The sequence below is a fragment of the Delphinapterus leucas genome, chromosome 1, assembly GCF_059928025.1.
Source record: "Delphinapterus leucas isolate spDelLeu-1000000601 "Yukka" chromosome 1, BTC_Dleu_Yukka2, whole genome shotgun sequence".
Classification (NCBI taxonomy): Eukaryota; Metazoa; Chordata; class Mammalia; order Artiodactyla; family Monodontidae; genus Delphinapterus; species Delphinapterus leucas.
The window spans coordinates 170619557-170637420 of NC_143129.1; the positions used below are offsets into that span (position 1 = coordinate 170619557).

Genomic DNA, 17864 nt, shown 5'->3' on the forward strand with positions numbered 1-17864 from the left:
GGCCAAAGCCAGCGAGCCGGTAGAGCTCTTACCATCTGCAGGCTCACACAGTCAACCAGAGAATGAAAGCAAAGATGCAGAGAGAAAGAAAGGGCAAGTGGGAAGAGGGAGGGTAAGATCAAAAATCAGAGGGTCAGACAGCTGGGAACCAGGAAAGGGGGCTGACAGGAGGCCCCCACAGTAAACAGGGGCCCCCTCCAGCCCCCTCCGTAAACAAACCCTGGCCCAGCAAGCGTTCAGGAACGGAAGGAGCACTAGTGAAAATGCGAACAGACCAGGTAAAGCCTGAGGCTTAGGGAGATGTGCGGGGGGGACCAGCGTGGGCTGGACTTTGTTACCTGAAAAGACGGAACCAGCACAGCGTCCCCCTTGCCCCTGTTCCCAGGGGGAGGACACAGCTGGGCAAGCCCAGAGGGAGGGCAGGGCTGTGCTAGGCCCGGGATGTGGATGGCGTGTCCACGGCCGGGGCACGAGGTCTGTGCAAGGCAGGGGTGGGGAGGCCGGAATTCAGACCGGGTCAGCCTGCACAGAAGGGGCCCCCGCTCATGGCACTCAGCCGGGGGCACGGGCACCTCCACGCTCGTCTCCTGGGCTTGCCTCCTCTCACGGTTCCTCTGCCACCCCAAACACCGCTAGCCCCCTGCCCACTCTGTCTCACTTGTGATGACCCCTCTGCCAGGAATACCCTTCCCTACCTTGTGTGGCTGACACCCCCTCACTGCTTCACCTCAGCTCGGAAGGGCTTTCTTCCGTGTCGCCATAACACTGAGGTCCCCGCAGGGTGATGTGAGGGAAATAAGGCACCTGCACCCTCTGGCCCAGCGCCCTCCTGCGGGAAGTGCTTGGTGCAGCCGTCCCACCGTCGCTAGGTGCGAGCCTTGCCCTCAGCTGCTCCCAGCGCTGTGTCATCGGTACCTGTTTGTGGGTCTACCTCCCCCGCTAGGCTGTGGGCTGTGTGGGGAGGGACCCTGTATGACTCGCATCTATGCCCAGTACCTGTGTGGCACACTGCAGACGCCCAGTAAGTCCTGAATGAGAGAAAGGCAGGCATGTGGGGGCTGTGCTCGGAAGAGCCTTGAACGTCAAAGCCAAAGAGACTGGACTTCACCATGTGATTGCAGAGTGTGTGTGAGGGACAAGGTCAAGGGCTTCACCTGGGAGGTGTGCACGGGAGACGGGAGCCAGGTCAGCAGGAGTTCCACAGGTGTTTGAGATAGGACACCCTCTTGGGGACATGTATATAGTCTCCTGGGGCCTCAGCTGCAGTGCACAGGTGGGGGGTGTCTTCCCCGCACCGAGGGGCATGTGGGGAGAAGTGCAGGAGTGGGAATTAGAGACGTGGATCCACCATTAGCTCAGGGCAAGCCAGAGCCCCTGGGCCTGTCTCCTGATCTGTAAAATGTAGAAGGGAGAGTTGGTGTGCGTGAGCAGAGATGGGTTCTGCTGCTTCCTGATCGTGTCAACAATGCTCCCACCACACTTGGCAGCAGGAGGCAGCCACCCTATACGCCTGGGAATCGCTGGCGGGAAAAGTGGCATGAAGCTGGGGGAGGTGGCCGGGGTGGAGCTGGCGGGCAGCTCACACTCCCACAGCCACGGGAGAGAACCTGGACTTGCCGCTTCCCTCCCACTGAGGAAAGCGTGGGATTCGGGCAGTGGACAAGGAGGACGAGCCACGCCAGGGGCCAAGCCAAAGGGCTGGCAGCTCTTCGAGCTCTCAGCGGCTCTGCTAGGACTGGTCTCTTCTGTGCCTGCTGGACCTATCCTGGCTGTGAAGTCCTAGCGGCAGGAGGGTCTCAGCCTCCCCGGCTACCCTGAAGCTGAACTTCAGGCAGGAGTGGGGAGCAGGCAGGAGCAGAGGTCTGGGACTGGGATGCAGCCCTCATTAGCCCTTTGTCTCTTTAAGCTGCAATTTCTCTGGTTGCAACGGGCTCTGCAGAGGATTCAAGGCGAGAAAAGAATGTGAACTGAGCTTATGCAAGTTGGGAATGTTATCGTTTGCTGGAAAATTACACAATCATCAAAAAACAAGAACAAAAACAAAAAAACCTAAAAAGACAAAAACAGACCAAAACACCCAAGGAAACCACAGAAAACCTGGGATGACCCCAGGCGCCAAAGCCAGGGGAGGAGGAAAGCAGGCACTCCGGTGATCAGGGCTTTCTTTATAACCTTCCCTCTGAAATTTGGCGGCCTGTGATTCATATTTTATTAATATGAGACAATTTTCCATATGTGACTGACTCTGCCCGGCCTTGCGACCCTAGGTGCAGCCTGAAAAGAAAATTATGCTTCTCAGCGGGGCAGGGGAAGAGGGGGGCGGCTCCCCTGTAATTTGCCAAGGTAGCTATTCAGACTGGGAAGCCACACCCCTCTCCTTCTTTTTATGGGTTTTGCTGCATTGTCCTGGAGCAGCTAAGGCAGGTAGCTGCTTAGTTTATCTCTTTACCCAGTCAGGCCTTGCAATTAAAGGCAGGAACGGTTATTGAACTGTCTCTTCCCACGGCCATAATCTGTAATTCAAACCTTCATTTTCTCCCAGCACTTTTGAATTTGGCAGTGTGTTTTGGTTAAAAGTACTTTGCATTTCTGGGCTTCCCTGGTGGCGCAGTGGTTGAGAGTCCGCCTGCCGATGCAGGGGACACGGGTTCGTGCCCCGGTCCGGCAAGATCCCACATGCCGCAGAGCGGCTGGGCCCAGTGAGCCATGGCCGCTGAGCCTGCGCGTCCGGAGCCTGTGCTCCGCGACGGGAGAGGCCGCAACAGTGAGAGGCCCGCGTACTGCAAAAACAAAACAAAACAAAACAAAAGATCTTGGCATTTCTGTAAGTGGTTTTTGCAGGAGCCTCCTTGGGAGTGAGGTCATCACCAAGGAAAACTCCCCCGTCGAACTTTCTGGGTCTCCTGGATGTGGATCACGGAGGCTCTGGGATGGAAGGACAGGCCTCTGCCGTTTCCTCACAGTATCCCTGCCGGCTGGCCAGCTGGCCCTCCAGGCCCTGCTTGCATACTTTTGGTGATGGGCGCTCATGACCATTTGGGACAACCCATGTCATCTTTGGAAGATGAACTGAAGTCTGTTTCCTGCAGCTTCTGACCATTGCTCCCACGCCCCTCCACGGTGCACAAAGAACACATCTCCAGCTATTCTCCCATTTTGCAGGAGAGGAAACCAAAGCTCCAAGGGATGAACTGAATTCCCCTCAGGCATGCAGTAATTAGACTCAGGTCTACTTTGTCGCTGAGCCCTTGCTAATGCCATAACAATTGGGGCTGGAGGCAGGGAAAGGGAGAGGGGTCCTTTTTTGGGTAGAGGCAGTGGAGGTAGGGGCTCTGGGCAAGTCTTGGGAAGCCCCTAGAGGCAGGGCCCATGGAACCTGCTGCCCCCAATTTGTGCTGACTGTGATCACACGACCAGGGCCTTGGACAGAAGGGCAAGGCAGAGCGGTGCTTCTCGATAGGGGTGCAATCCCGGGAGCTGGAAGGCTTTAACACTGCCCTGCCTGAGAGACCTTCAAATCCCACTGTTTCAGTGGGTGGAGCTGTGGGCTGTGAATGAGGCTCCACAGGTGACCCACAACTGTCTGGCTGAAAAAAAAAAAGCCTCTGAACATAAACAGCAGGAAATCCTAGGGCCAATTCTAACAGGTGTAAGATACCAGTGATGAACTCCTGATTTTTATATTGCTGTATAGTTAGGGTCTGCTTACACATTTTTTAAGAAATTAAAGTTGGAGGTAGGGAACCAGATGAAAGGGGCTGGGAGAGGATGCATGGCCTTTCTTAGAGCTGCTTTTGGAGTAAACTTCTGACGGGAGCACCCCTGCAAGTCTGGGGGAGGATGAAGGAGGCTTCGGTGGGCACTGTAAGAGACGGAAGGCTGGAGACAGCTAGCATGCGGGGGATGCACAGGGCAGGGCCTCACTAGCCAGCAGCCATCACATCCGTCACAACAGCAATGGCAACAGAAATGAACACTCCCCACGATGCCCCGAGGGTGGCAGGAGGGTGGTATCCAGGAGCTCCGAGCCAATGCCTTGCTGGTACGTGGCTCCAATAAGTGCATCGCTCCTCACTCAGCTGGGTGCCTCGCCCAGCCAGGCCGGGAAGCTGGGCAGGAATCCGCTGGAGGAGGGGCAGCGGCGCCCCTGTACTCACGTTGCATCCAGTTCCCGCTCACCGGGCTGAGGAAGTTGGGGTAGAGGCCGAAGGGCTTGTCAATATCCCTAAGGACCTTTCGGATGTTCCTGACCTGCCAAGAGATGGACACCAGGCACGTCTTCATTTTCTCCAAGAAGCCAGCCGAGTCCCAGCCCACTGAGGACTGAGGCAGCTGGTTCGGGTCCAGAGAGGAAACCATTCCGACGAGGCAGGAAGGGAGAGCTGCGTAACTAGCAGCCGGCTCCAACCCGGAGGTGTGAGTCGGTCCTGCCCCTGTGTTCAAGAGCGGGGTGCGGCCACAGTGGGGCCTGACCCTCCACCTCTGCGCTGACTGCTCTGCCCGGGGCCCTGCCAGTTGCCCCTCCCCCACCTCACCCCTTCCTCACTGCGTGTGGATTTTGGGGACGGGTCTTTTTAGGAGGGCGTTCGTATAAGTGACAGTAGCTCATTTGTAAGTGCTAGACAGAACTGTCTTTTTAACAGGTCAGAAACAGTTATATTGGCAATTTCACACGGTTCAGCTTGGTAACATGTTATGTTATCAGATACTGTGGGAACCGTTCCAGAGGGGAGGCCTGCGCCCCTCAACATCCCTGTACCCTAATAGGCATCTTGGGGTTTTATTAACAACAGCTACAACGCTACAACGCTGTCAACGTTTCTCAGTTGCTGTGAGCCAGACCCATTAGATACATTATCTCCAACCCTCATAACAACCTATACGGTATTATTATCTCAGTCTAACAGACGAGAAAGCCGGATCTCAGAGAGCGTCAGTCACTTGCCCATGGTCACGGGGTTTGTAAGTGGCAGAGCCAGGACGTGAGTCAGGCCCCTCTGACCACAGGGAGCAGCCCCGGCTCCAACATGGATCAGGGCAGGGACCACGCAGCAGCGAGTAGCAGAGGCCACACCCGCTGGATCAGGAGGCTGGATCTGCAACCTTTTGGGCTACAAAGGGCACAATGCGGGATTCAGGAAGGCTTGATCCATCAGGGTCTGCTGTCTGGCGGTACATGAAATCCTCCCAGCACAGACTCTGCAGGACAGAAAGGCCCTCGGGGATGGAGCTGTAGCACGCTCGCAGATTTATCTACAAGGTAAGGAGCAGGGAAAGCAGCCTTTTAGCTGTCAGACCTTTCTTTCCGGGGGACAGCACTTTGCTTTGCCACATCAGATCTCATATCCATTTATGTTAACGGAGCCCATTATGGCGGACAGGAATGTGCTTGTACCTGAGTTATTCTCGACTGTCCTTGTGGTGAGCAGTGAAACGGGCTAAATTAGCTCCCCTGGAGGGTGCGGGCGCTTCTAGAATTTGGGCCAATTTGTTGACTGCCAATAATCGCCTCTGTGGGAGGCAATGACTGGCGGATGAAAGTAGCTGGAGAATGTAAATGTAAAGAGACACAGAGAGACAATGAGGTGGATGGACCCTTGAGAAAAATCCGGAAGCCTGCTGAACTGATCTGGTCTTGAAGAGCATGGGTTTCAGAGCCAGAAAGTCCTGGGTTTGAGTCTCAGCTTTATCACTTACCAGCTGGATGACCCAGGACAAGTGATTTAACTTCTCTGAGTCTCAGTTTCCTCCTCTGTAAAATGGGGATGACAGAAGATACACCTCATAGGGTTGCTGGGAAAATCAGAGCTACTATACGGTACCCAGCACATCATAGGTGCTCAGGCAGTGGTATCTCCAGACTAGCAGGGACTAGAGCAAGCTGCTCGTCTCACTCCGCTCTGAGCCGGCCGTGGTGTTCCTAGAGGGGTCTGGCTCAAGAGCAGTGGAAATAGGGAGGCTGGGGACAGGCAGGGCCTGGAGGCAGGAAAAAAGACCAGAGGAGAAGACCCATCGGAAGTGGGATTGAATTTGTTCCATGAGCTCTTGACGTGGGGTATCCCAGGGAGGCAGAGTCCTCTCAATATAAGGAAAAGCTTCTGGAGGGAGGTCTGACAACATGAGGGGCTGTTTGAGGCTGGTAGTGAGCCCCAGTGCAGAGGAAGCAATCAAGGGGTTGAAAGCTCTTCTTTGAGCTTCTCAAGAAAGCTCGGGTGGATTCCCACACTGAGCGAGCAGTGGTCCTAAACCTGGCATCAAAGAGCACATGGGGGCTTATTTCAAATGCAGACTCCTGGGCCTGGGGCGACACTCAGAAATCCGCTTCTTCACCAGCATGCTAGATGATGCTTTGGGGCTGCTTGGCTGACAAAAGACTGAGAGCCACTGGGTAGAGGTGTGACTCTGTGACCTCCCAGCTCCCTTGGTATTCCGAGAGACTAACATTTGGGGGGAAGAGAAGGCTTTGGGAGTGGGGGTCTCCTTCTTCCTGGAGGCCAGGGCTTCGTCTCCCTATAGGGGCAGGACTCAGGAAGGGGCAAGCACCATCTGAGGGTGGTGTGTGTCCACTTCTCTTCCTCGGGTTGAGGGTTAGACCTACGGAGACACTTGCAGACAGTAGGACTGCCAAGGGCTGTGACACTGAGGAACCACATCCCTACATGTTGCATCCATGATCCAAAGCCCTTCTGGAGGGCTTCACAGGGGGGCAGGGATGGGCAGCTGTCAGGATGGACGAAGGCCTGGGTGCTAGCGCTCTGAGCCCCTTGTGGCCTTCGCCAGCCTGGTAACGACGAGAAGGAACAGAGGTGAGCCTCTGCTGTGGAATGAAATTGCTTTGCCAGCCTGCTGACAGCATGCGCTAGATGGGCATCTGGAAGGGGAAAGGCAGGCAGATCTCACTCGAAGAAGTTAAATTTCTCTGGAAAGGGGACTTTTGTGCCGGGTGGCCAATTCCTGCCAACGCAATCTGGTGCCTGGATTTCCGTTGTTGCACTTTCTCCGGATTTCACACGTGTGTGGTTGCCAGCAGGCGCACATGTACCAGGGAAAACCTTCTCGCTGGCAGCTATGTCTCTGCCGCGCCCTCTGTAGAATGCTGCTGACTTCCTGCACTCACCTTCCCTGGCGCCTGGCATCGGTTACGATTAGGCAACTATGTGCTATGCTGGCAGTGGCTGGAGGCCTTCGGGCTCCCCACACACCCTCCAGCTGGCCCGCGGTCCATTTCCCCGTCACGGGCCGAGTGCCCACCCTTCGCTCTCCGTGTGGAGAAGAGGGAGCAGGGGAGAAGACTTGCCTTTTCTGCGAAGACCTGGTTGCCAGAGAGCTGGGTGAGGTGTAAGAACTCCAAGTGCAGGGATCCAAACTCCGCCAGGATGCTGCTGCCCCCTGCCACGGCCCAGCCCCAGCTCCTGTTGGAGCCGCTGAAAGACAGAAGCAGCCTCGGTCACCCTCTGCCAGCAGGGCTGGCTCCTCTGCCCCATTGCCAGGCACTGGACTAGGAGCTTCGCCGTGCAATCCCAGTTAACCCTCCCTGGGGGTCGGTACTATTCTTAGCCCCATTTAGCCGATAAGGACGCTGAGGCTGGTGAGAAACTTGCCGAAGGTCACCCAGGCCTGTCTGACAGGCAATATTCTTTGTTTCTATGGTCAAGCAGCTTCTGCAGGACGTGTAGGCTCCAGAAGAATATTAGCAGAGCTGCTTTGGTGGCCAAGACCTGGCACACACGTGATGCTAAATTTACAGGTGACACCGATAATGCTGTCAGGGGCCACAAAGACCACCCCCCCCCCCACAGAACACTATTTCTATCCACTTATCAATGGCTCATAATCATTGTTGCTGCTTGTGGAGGGTAAATGGTGCATGGCTGGGGTCCGAAGGGGGCAGATGAAGAGAGCAGGGATCCCATCTGGCCCCTCCCCCCCCTCAGCCAGTGCTGCTCACGGACACACAACGGCCCCTGGAACTTCGTGGAACCCACACCTGAAGGGCGGGTGGCCCTGCTAAGAGCACACACCTGGGGCTGCTGGACCCTGGGAGGTCCGAGGTCAGGAATGAAAGCAGCAGGGGCTCTCGGAGCAAAGGTCTCCTCACTCGCTGAGCATGTGCGTGTCTCACGAACACCTTAGATGGATCACCAGCGTGACCCTGCGACCCCGTCGGAGAAGGCTGTCAACTAACCGCTCCCTCCCCTTCCTTGAAAGTACTGGGTGCTTTCACGGAGGAAGAGTGCAGGGGCAGGGCCTCGGGTAATCCTCCCATATGCCCCTTTCACAGATGAGGAAAACAAGGCACAGGACAGTGAAATCACTGCCCGAGATCACACAGTAAATGGAACAGTGGGGACCCAAGGCTGCTCTGACGCCAGAGCTTGTCCCAGTCACTGTGCAGCTGCTGGCCTGTCGTCTCATTACATGATAAGAGGACAGGACGCTGCCTTTCCAGGAGCTGTCACTTAAAATCTCCCTGGGACCTGCAGCCAGGAGGCACAGGTTCGAGTCTGTTAGCAGCGAGGTCTTGGGCAAACCATTCCTTCCCGTGTACCTTAGTTTCTGTAACCGTCAGACTGAGGATAATGTGTCCCAGTCTCCGCTCCTAGGGCTTTGCGGGGATTGAGAGAGAAGAGGAAGATGCAGAATGGGGGTGGCCTTGGGTAAGCTGCTTCCTCTCCCTGATCTGAGCCCTCATGTGTATCATGATGCTCTTTCCTGTGGGACATTTAGGACAACCAGGGAGACAAGGGTCAACCTCCCTCTGCAGGGAGGTTGCGGGGTGACAGTGGGTGGGCACAGAGTGGGGTGGAGTGAGCGCCCCCTATCCGTAGGGCCTCCAAGGTGCAGTCAGTGTGTGGCAGGCTGGGGGGCTGGCTCTGCCGGAGCCTCTGGAAGCCCCTCTGCTTCCTTGCTGTGGTAGCTCTGGCTCCCTGGGGACTGGCCTCTGTCATCCCTCTGTCTCCCAGGGACAGGACCTAGGAAGGCAGGCGTGGGTCTGGGAGGTCACAGTTTGCCAGCTGAGGGGCACCGCTTTATCTGGGGTGGGCTGGGGCTCCCCTAAGGCTGCTCTTCTCCTCTCTGATGTGGTTTCAGGAAAGTCAGGAAACTCTTCCAGCTTCCAGAAACAGATGGAATTGAGTCTTAGGATCTTCTGGAGCAGGTGATCTCAGTAAACATCCCTGCTTCCTTGGGTATTTTCCTGACTTGGGGGCAGGTGGGGAGGGATGGGTTGCACAGAGAGGGGAAACTTGGCTCCTAGATAGTAAATCAAACAGCTTCCAGATGCAGGCACTGGGGCAGGCGTTTGCATCATGACCTCATTTAAAGCCCACAAGGCAAAGCATCGTTAAACCCTGAGGAAATAGGCTCAGAAAGGGAAGTGAGTTGCTTTCAGAAGCTCAGAGCTGGTAGGGGGTGGAGGCAGGATTGAAACCTCAGAGGGCACTTCCCTAAGGGGTCCCCGAGATGGCCCCATATCCACCTCGAGGGAAGGGGAAGCTGACCCCTCTCTGCCCCTCTTCCCCCCCACGCCAAGAGACCTCTCTCTCCAGCCTGTGATCTCAGTGGGAGCTGCAGGTACCCACAGAGGGCTTCCTGAATAATTGATGCTTCCTGCCCTCGAAGAGAAATTCAAGGTAAAAAAAAAACCCCAGCCACCAGCCATCTTTTGTTCTCATTTTCCCCCACAGGAGCCTCTCCCCCCTCTCCCCTCCCTCTCAATGCTCACCCTCCCAAGTGGGCCTCCTGTGGTCGAGCCACCCTGGGCAGAGGCGGGCGGTAGGCCAGGCACCTTCTTCTCTCCTGCCTGGCTTCAAATGCTGGCTCCCCCAGTTCCCAGCTTAGGAGACCTCAGGAGGGTCAGTGAAGGGTCAGTGAATTCTTCTAGACCCCAGTCTCCTCGTCTGTTAAATGACAGTACCCACACCTCATAGGGCCATTGTGAGGTATAAATAATGCACAGGATGACTGTCATTGCTACCACTATGTAATGACGCACATCTAAATTATGTGTTGTTTGTTAGAGTTAAGTTCCTAATGTGCCAGGCAGCAGCGGTATCTTAGTTTACCTTCACATCTAACTTTAGAGGTAGATACCAAGATTCTTATTTCATAGGTTAGGATACTCAGACTCAGAGAGCGGAAGACACTTTTCCAAGGTCACACAGTAAGTGACGGTGCTGGTAGAGCTGATATCAAATCCAAATCCTAGGTACTTTGTGCCCCAAATGCATCTGTTCTGGGCAGCATCCAGAGACCAGGAGGTCTTCTGATCAGCCTCGTGAGGCAATGGGCTGATGGAAGCTCTGCCCTCTGCTCCCCTCCTTGCCTTTTAAGTCTCCAAGTGGACTCTCCCCTGGTGGGAGGGGCTGCTCCACAATGCCCCTCCCCAGCCTGGTGGGAGCTTCTACATGTGTGTGCCTGTGTGTGCACACATGTGTATGGTGAAATCGTTAACTCTGGAGCCAGACAGACCACGATCCTAATTCTAACTTTGCTTTGCTGCTGTGTGACCTGGGTAAGTTACCTCACCTCTCTGAGTCTGTTTCTTCACTGTTAAAATGGGGCCCACGTGGTTGTTGTGTGCTGAAAAGAGAGAACCCACGTCATTGTGCCTGGGACACAGCGAACATTCAAAAACGTGCACAATTATTACGATGTGTATGTAAGTGTGTAGCAGAAACGTGCACATGTAAACGCATCTTTGTGTGTGAATCTGTGCACATATATAGAGGTGGGAGAGTGCGTGTGACAAAGGTGAGCCTGCGTATCTGAGTCCTCATGATTTGGGTGAGTGGCAGTAGGGTGCATAGGTGTGTGTGAGGCTGGGTGTGTGAGAGAGCCAGTGAGATTGATTCAGCTGCAGAGGCCCTTGGACTGGCCACCTCCCCGCTCCCAGAGTTCAGTGGTCCTGCAGGTCACGGGTCATGGCTGGGCTGCCCCTGCCTCCGCCTCCCAGGCCTGCCACCAGGGAGGGGGAGCGGTCACACTCACTTGGGGACCACCTCCCTTCAGGGTCCTCCTCAACGGGCAGTTTGGGGACAGGGCCTAGTTACTGCCCCCCCCACTAGGGCCCATGTCCGAGCTGCTCACAGCCAGCCCTGCACTGACCAGGGGCAGCAGTGTGGACCCAGCTCCCACCAGCAGGCCCTCTCCAAAGGGAACACTCAGCGCCACGCGGGCTGTATACATCCCTGACGTTTTCCCTGGTGGAATGGGGAGGCATTTTTAGCAATAGACTCTCTTACCCAGAAAATGAGAGGGAGGTGTTGCCAGGAAATATGCATACACATACATATGTATACAGCACTGGCAGCATGCAAACAGCCTAAAAATAAACGCGCTTTCTTAATCAGAAATGTCAGGATCTGCGGGGGATCAGGTCCGGGCTCTGCAGGACACCGGTAAGGCAGGCAACCAGGGCTGCAGCTTCTGGGGCTTGCTTGGAGTCAGGGGGTGCCAATGCGTGGAGGAGGGAGGGGTGCCTGAGCTAAGTGAGGCCTGAGAAGCTGGACCCGGGACAGGGATCCAGAAAGACGGGGTGTTTGTGTCTTGGCTCCAAGACGTCTGGCCGTGTTTCTCCAAGATCAGTGTTGGTGGGAAAGGAATCTGAGCAGGGATCAAAGTGTCAGGGTCTGAGGAGTCAACCCTGGCACCGAGATGGGGGTTTGATGGGCCCTGAGGGCCCCTCCCTGGCCTGCAGTGAGATTTAAGTGACATCACACCCCAGGAATCCTTTCTGACCACAGAGATGAAGATGAAGAAGGTGAAGATGCTGAGCAGGCCGAGTCCTCCCTTCTTTGCAAGGCCCTAGAGGGTGTGACCTCCCCAGGAAGTAAGGGGGCCTTGGGCACTCCACCTGAGCCCAGGGCCCCTGCCTCCCCTCCCCTGTTGGACTGAGATCCCTGAGATAAGAAATCGCTTCAGGAGATGGAACAGAAAGTCCAGTGTGATGGACATATTACAGCCCTCCCCCCAGGCTCAGGTTGTAGGATGGTCTCAAGAATGGCCCCAGAGGGCTCCCTGGGTGCCTGGGGACCGGCACGTGCCTTCTACCAGGTCTCCAGGTCTGCTCCATGCGTCGCAAGGGGGTGGCGGGGCTCCTGCCTGAGGGAGGGCCAGGTGGGTATTGGGAGCAGAGCTTTTGATCTGTAACAAAATGGGTTAAAACCTGGCCCCATTGCCTGTGAGCTAGAAGACCTTGGGCAATGGGCGTAATATAAATACCCACCCTAAAGGCCTGCTGCGAGGAGAGTGCTCTGAGGCGTTGAGCGAAACCCTTAGCATGTGCCAGGTGCAGAGTGATCGCTCAATAAATGGTAAGGACAGCAGTCATCAGAGTCGGTCTCTCGTGCTGCACACACTGCCTCACGTGAACATTGGTTGAAGGAATGAATAAAGAAAGACGGGGACATGGATCCTGCCCTCAAAAGCTCCGGGGCCGATGGGGGAACGTGAAGACTGAGTGTGACAAGGGCCACAGGAAGCAGATAAAGTGCCTGGAGGCCAGGAGAGGCAAGGACACTTGTGGCTTCTGGAGAAGGTGGCATCTGAGCTGGGCTCTGATAGCGAGGGAAAGGGTGAGAAATGGCAGCCCAGGGGAGGAAGAGAGCGAGGGAAGGCAAGACCGTGGGGTGCACTGGGGTCTCCAGGAGCAAGATTCATGCTCCTCAGTGGATCCTAAAGCCGGCTGGCCACTATTCCCCTGACTTTGAGCCCGTCCTTTCCCCTCTGGGTCTCAGTGCCACATCTGGCTCCCACCCTCACAGAGGGAAGCAGCGGGGTAGGTAAGTCCCCGGGGGGCTTTGGAGCGGGACGGAGCTGCGGCCCGGGCCCCACCTGCTCTAGCTGTGTCACCCCGGGTCCCTTCTACTCTGGCTCTGTGACCTGGTGAAAGTCCAGAAAGACTCTAGTTCACACGCCGAATTACGCAACCTATCAGGAGGGGAAACGATGCAAGTGGCCAATAAAAACTAATGTTTTAAAACAGTCGGTAGAAAGAAACATACCAGTGGTTTCTTGACTAGTGGAGTCACAGGTGATTTTCTGGGTCTTATCCAACACTTCTGGTATAATCCACATTTTTTTTGCAATGAGGATTTATTTTTACAGGGAGGAATCACAATAAATATTATTGAAAATGGAGTTGGAAGTCCTGGGCTCATGTCCCGGATGGTCCGTTACTGGCTTATATGACCTCGGCCAGGGTTTTTCCTCCTCGGAATCTGAGCCTCCATGGGCTTGATGCTCCCAGAAGCCCCTCTGGGTTCTGACAGCCCCTCTGGGCTCCTGAGACCCAGCCCTGACAGGGGCTGAGGGGTCAGCAAACCAGGGTCCCTCTGCCCAGGGTCCTGACTCCCCAGCAGCTTTGGGTTCCTGCTTGTGGTGGGAGGTGTGATGTGCCTCCCAGCCCGGGATCCCAGCTGGGAAGGGAGGGCAGTTGGGGCACAGCGGCGGGGCTGTGAGTCACGGCAGTGTTACGAGATGATCACAGAGGAACGGCGGCCCCATCTCCATGCCAGAAAGATCAGGTCTTGCGTGGCCTAAACCCGAGAACCAGGTTTAGTGACCAATGCCAGCTCAGGAGAGCCCCTGGCTGAGGCTAGGTATCACTGTGCCACTGACCCCCGTGATTCCTGCGGTGGCATTCATCCCACCCTGTGTCTCAGTTTCCACGCAGATGCAGCCGAAGCCACAAGTGGGAAACCAGACGGCATCCTACCTTTTGAAGTTCACCACGCCTTTTGGGATTCCGGTGGGGGTTTCGAAGGCCGGCAGGAGTTTCTCCCCCAGCTTGATGGCCTTTATTCGGAACACCTGCAAGGAAGGGTCAAAGGGCACTGTGAATCCTGGCGGATAAACCTGCCAAGGCTGCTGGGCCCAGAGTGGGAGGTGCATTAGGCTCTGGGGTCAGTCAGGCCTGGATGTGAACCTGAGTCCATGAATTCCTGGCTCAATTTCCTCCCTCGTTTATAAATCCAGGGCAATATTGCCTTCCTCAGAGGGTTGCTGGAGGAATGAAAATTAGATAATAGTTGTAAAGCCCTTACTGCAGGGCCAGGACTAGGACGAAGGCTCAGTGATTATGCTGTGCTGGGAACACAGAGAGGTCAGGGCAGCGGGTCACCAATGGTCAGTGCCTGCCTGCACGGCGGGGCCAGTGCACCCCAAGCTGAGTGCGTGAGAAACACATTCGGATAGAGTGTAACGAGCACAGGATGGGGAGCTCCCGGCCTTGCTTCCCAGCCTGGCTTCCGTTTGCTTCCCAGCAAACCTCTACCTTCACACCTGTAAACCCAGGGGAAGGGCCTTTCCTCGCTGACATTCGGATTCTGCCCATTGTCCCTATCTTACAGCGGCAAAGGTGAATGGCTAAACCGGTGATGTGATGGTCGGGGAGCCACAGGGAGGTCCCAGGTGTCAGGGCCCTTGCACGAGGCTCTAAGCCCCTCAAACTCTTCTTCTGGTTAATTCAAAAGCACCTGTGACCTTCTGGCTCCCAGGAATTTATTCTAAGGGAATAAATCATCAAGGATGTTGCAAAGACTTAACTTTATGGCTATTTATTCCAGTGTTGTTTAGAATAGTATAGAAAAACTGGAAATACTCTAAATATCAAGCCACAGGGAAGTGGTGAAATGGTGGCTTATCCACACAATGGAATACCATGCAGCCACTGAAGTGATGTTGGAGAAGTTTATTTCATAGCAAAAAACGGTTTATAATCTATTAAGAGAAAAAATTTCACAATGGTGTAATTCAACTTTTGTAAAAATTATATACAAATGGATACCTGAGGAAAGGTTGGGAAGACACTGAACTATTAACCACGGTCTTCTCAGAGGACTAGGCTCGTGGGGGATTTTTATTTTCTTCCTTTGGCTTAACTCTATTTTCTGTGCTATTCTTACAATTAAAGCAAACCCACAGGGCTTCCCTGGTGGCGCAGTGGTTGAGAGTCTGCCTGCCGATGCAGGGGACAAGGGTTCGTGCCCCGGTCTGGGAGGATCCCACATGCCGCGGAGCGGCTGGGCCCGTGAGCCATGGCCGCTGAGCCTGCATGTCCGGAGCCTGTGCTCCGCAACAGGAGAGGCCACAACAGTGAGAGGCCCACGTACCGCAAAAAAGGAAAAAAAAAAAAAAAAAGCAAACCCGCAGTAACATTATTTATTTTTGAAAAGCTGAGAAGCAAGTCCCTAAGCAACCACTCCTGATGGGACAACAAGCATTTCCTTTCACTTCTGGGGCTCCAGGGAGACTCAGTGTGCTGACTGCCTGCGTGTTGTTGCAAAATGAAGCCTTCTTGAGGTCTCTCCTTCTAACATGTGCAATTTAAAGGTTCTGAGGCAGCCGTTTGGGGACCGCAGTGGGGAGGAGTTTGTGAACACTACCTGGGCTGTGGATTAGAGGCCTCTGTGGGGCGGGTGTAGTTCTTGTTTAGGAAGGAGGGAGGGTGGGAGGGAGAGGGAAGAATTGCACCTGGGGCCTGGTAGTGATGGGTGACAGAAGATGATAACGTCCAGTGTGACAGTGGGTCCTAGAAGTGGGCACTGGGGCAGCCACAGCAGAATCCTGAGGGAGCTTGTCTAGAATTCAAATTCCAAAGCCTCGAGTCACCCCAGAAGCCACTGGTTTAGCAACAACAAGGGGCTCTCGTTTGAAGGTCCTGATCTCTTCATCTGCCCCCCGGGGAGGCTGAGCACAGAGGCACGAAGGAACGCAGGAACCCACGGGAACCTGACCCAAGGCTGGGGCTCCAGGCTGCCCTCTGCCTGAGGACGCCAAGCTAACGCCTCTGAAATGCTCCTCTCTGCCAGCAAACCACGTCTCCTTCTTTGGAAGGCCCTGATGCAGGCTGGCATGGCAGAGCCTCAACCATCCGAGGGAGGATGCTGCAGGTGTGACTGGACAGGAGTGGTACCATGCGGAACAGAATACCTGTCCTCCTTATCATTTGGAAATGATGTGTCTTATCTACGTCACTTTTGATCCTTGCAACAGGCTTGTGGGGAAGGTGTTGACCCACTTTGAGGAAAACAAAACTGAGTCTCAGAGAAGCAAGTTGTCCAAAGTTATGGAGCTATTAAGTGGCTCTTTTCCAGGACACCAAGCCACCTCACCAACACAGAGAGAGATGGCCTCAGACAGCCATGGCACGCAATGGGCGGTGGCCACCAGCAAAAATTACATCCTGAGAGTGGAAAGGGCTCTTGACTGGGAGTCAGAGCCCAGGTTCAGATCTCCCCACTTAGCAGCTGTGTGACCCTGCGTGAGCCAGGTACTGTCTCTGAGCCTCATCTGCACAAAGGAACAGTGACGTGTGCCCTGGCTTCTTCAAAAGGGTCTTCTAGAAATCAGATGAGAGGATGTACATAAATGAATATGCTATAAAAACTGTAAAGTGCTTTGCAAATGTCACCTGTGGTTGTTCCTGTTATTCTCGTGGAAGCGGAGTCTCTGTGGGACCCCCCACCTCCCGCCCTACCCAGCAGGGGATCCACCTCCTGCAGGTTCCCTCTGAAGCAAGAAAGGCCTCAGCCCAGGAAGGGGTGTGGGATCTCCTTCACCGTTCATTCCACAAACACCATGGGAAAGACCCACTCCACAGGCAACCCCTGTATGCGAGATGGAGGATGGAGAGAGGATGGAGGCCTCAGTCTGGTGTGGCCGAGTCCTGGTGATAAGCAGTGATGCTGGGCCAGGCCGAACAAGGTCTAGAACCCAGACCCACGGTGGAAAGACACAGGAGCCTGTGCGACCCGCACTGGCTCCCTTTCCTAAATCTCAGTCTCCGCAGCTGCATGTACGCTGGTCTCTGCGCGGGGAGGTTTTGGGCACGGAGGGGTCAGGGAGGCGTGGCTGGAGGACAGGGCTGCGCCCATAACCCGGAAGCCTGCCTGCCCAGGGGTTCTGAGCCACTCGGGCTCCCCTTGGGCCTTCTGGACACAGGTACTCCTACCACACCCCACTGCCTGGTCTGCCCCCCAGAAATCGCTGGCCCCACACCCACCCCTGTGAGCCCTGAGCTGCACGGCTCCACCCCCATCCTGGACGGGAGGCTGGGCGGTGCCCGTGCAGAGCATGGCGCCTTTTTCTGCTCCACATCATTTTCCTGTCCTGGGGTTTTCAAATGAAATTCAGGCCTTGGGTGGCGCGGAGGTTTCCCATGGACAATCTTTTGGGGACAAATTGGTACAAGCGGTAATCTCTGCTGAGGAGATTAGGCTTGATGGAGAGGGGCCCCGAGCGGCCGGAGAGATCAAGTGCTCGCCGCCCGCTGCCTCCGCCCGCGTGGCCTCCGCCCGCCCGCGCCACTTGCTGGAAGGGAAGCGGCAGGGCTTTCTCTGACAGCAGCGGCAGAGGCTCCCCACCAGCAGGGGGCAGGATAATTATGTCTCCAAGCGGACAGAGCTGCGGCTGTGCCGAGCAGTGCAGCCGCTCTGCGTAGGGGCCACACAACTGACGGGTGCCCCATGCGCTGGGGATTCTGCCAGCCTCCCCCCAGATCCTCAGGCTGTGCTTTCCCAGGCGCTCACAAGGGATGAAGTCTCCCATTTCTGTGTTCTCAGGATTCCTTGCAGTGCAGAGAACATGGGCTTTGGAGCCCTTCAGCCCTGGGGCCAAACCCTTTCCCACTCGTCCCATTTCACAAGAGCTCTCTGACCCCTGGGGGTTAGGACCACCCCACTGTGGGGAAGGTATGAGGTCTAGGGGCGGGAGAAGGGACTTGCTCAAGGCCACAGGCAGGTGCCGCGTAGGGATGAGACGCAGGTTTTCTGACTCTGTGCCCAGGGCTCTGCATTCTCGCCGCCCTTCACGGCCCTCCTTCTGGAAGCCAACGCGGTTCGCCTGGGCTGAGTGGCCGGCAG

The 17864-nt window shown here is 55.5% G+C and overlaps 1 protein-coding gene across 3 annotated transcripts in view; it reads right to left on the minus strand.

The window, feature by feature from the left end:
• The window catches only part of MAN1C1 (mannosidase alpha class 1C member 1), a 132696-nt gene that overhangs the window by 12768 nt on the left and 102064 nt on the right, over positions 1-17864 (minus strand). For all 3 annotated transcript variants that reach the window (XM_022551947.2, XM_022551949.2, XM_022551948.2), the window contains 3 exons: positions 13718-13812; positions 7298-7424; positions 4158-4251 (listed from right to left, as the gene is read on the minus strand). In XM_022551947.2, the coding sequence (XP_022407655.2) occupies positions 4158-4251; positions 7298-7424; positions 13718-13812 (316 nt within the window). The remainder of the gene's footprint in view (positions 1-4157; positions 4252-7297; positions 7425-13717; positions 13813-17864) is intronic.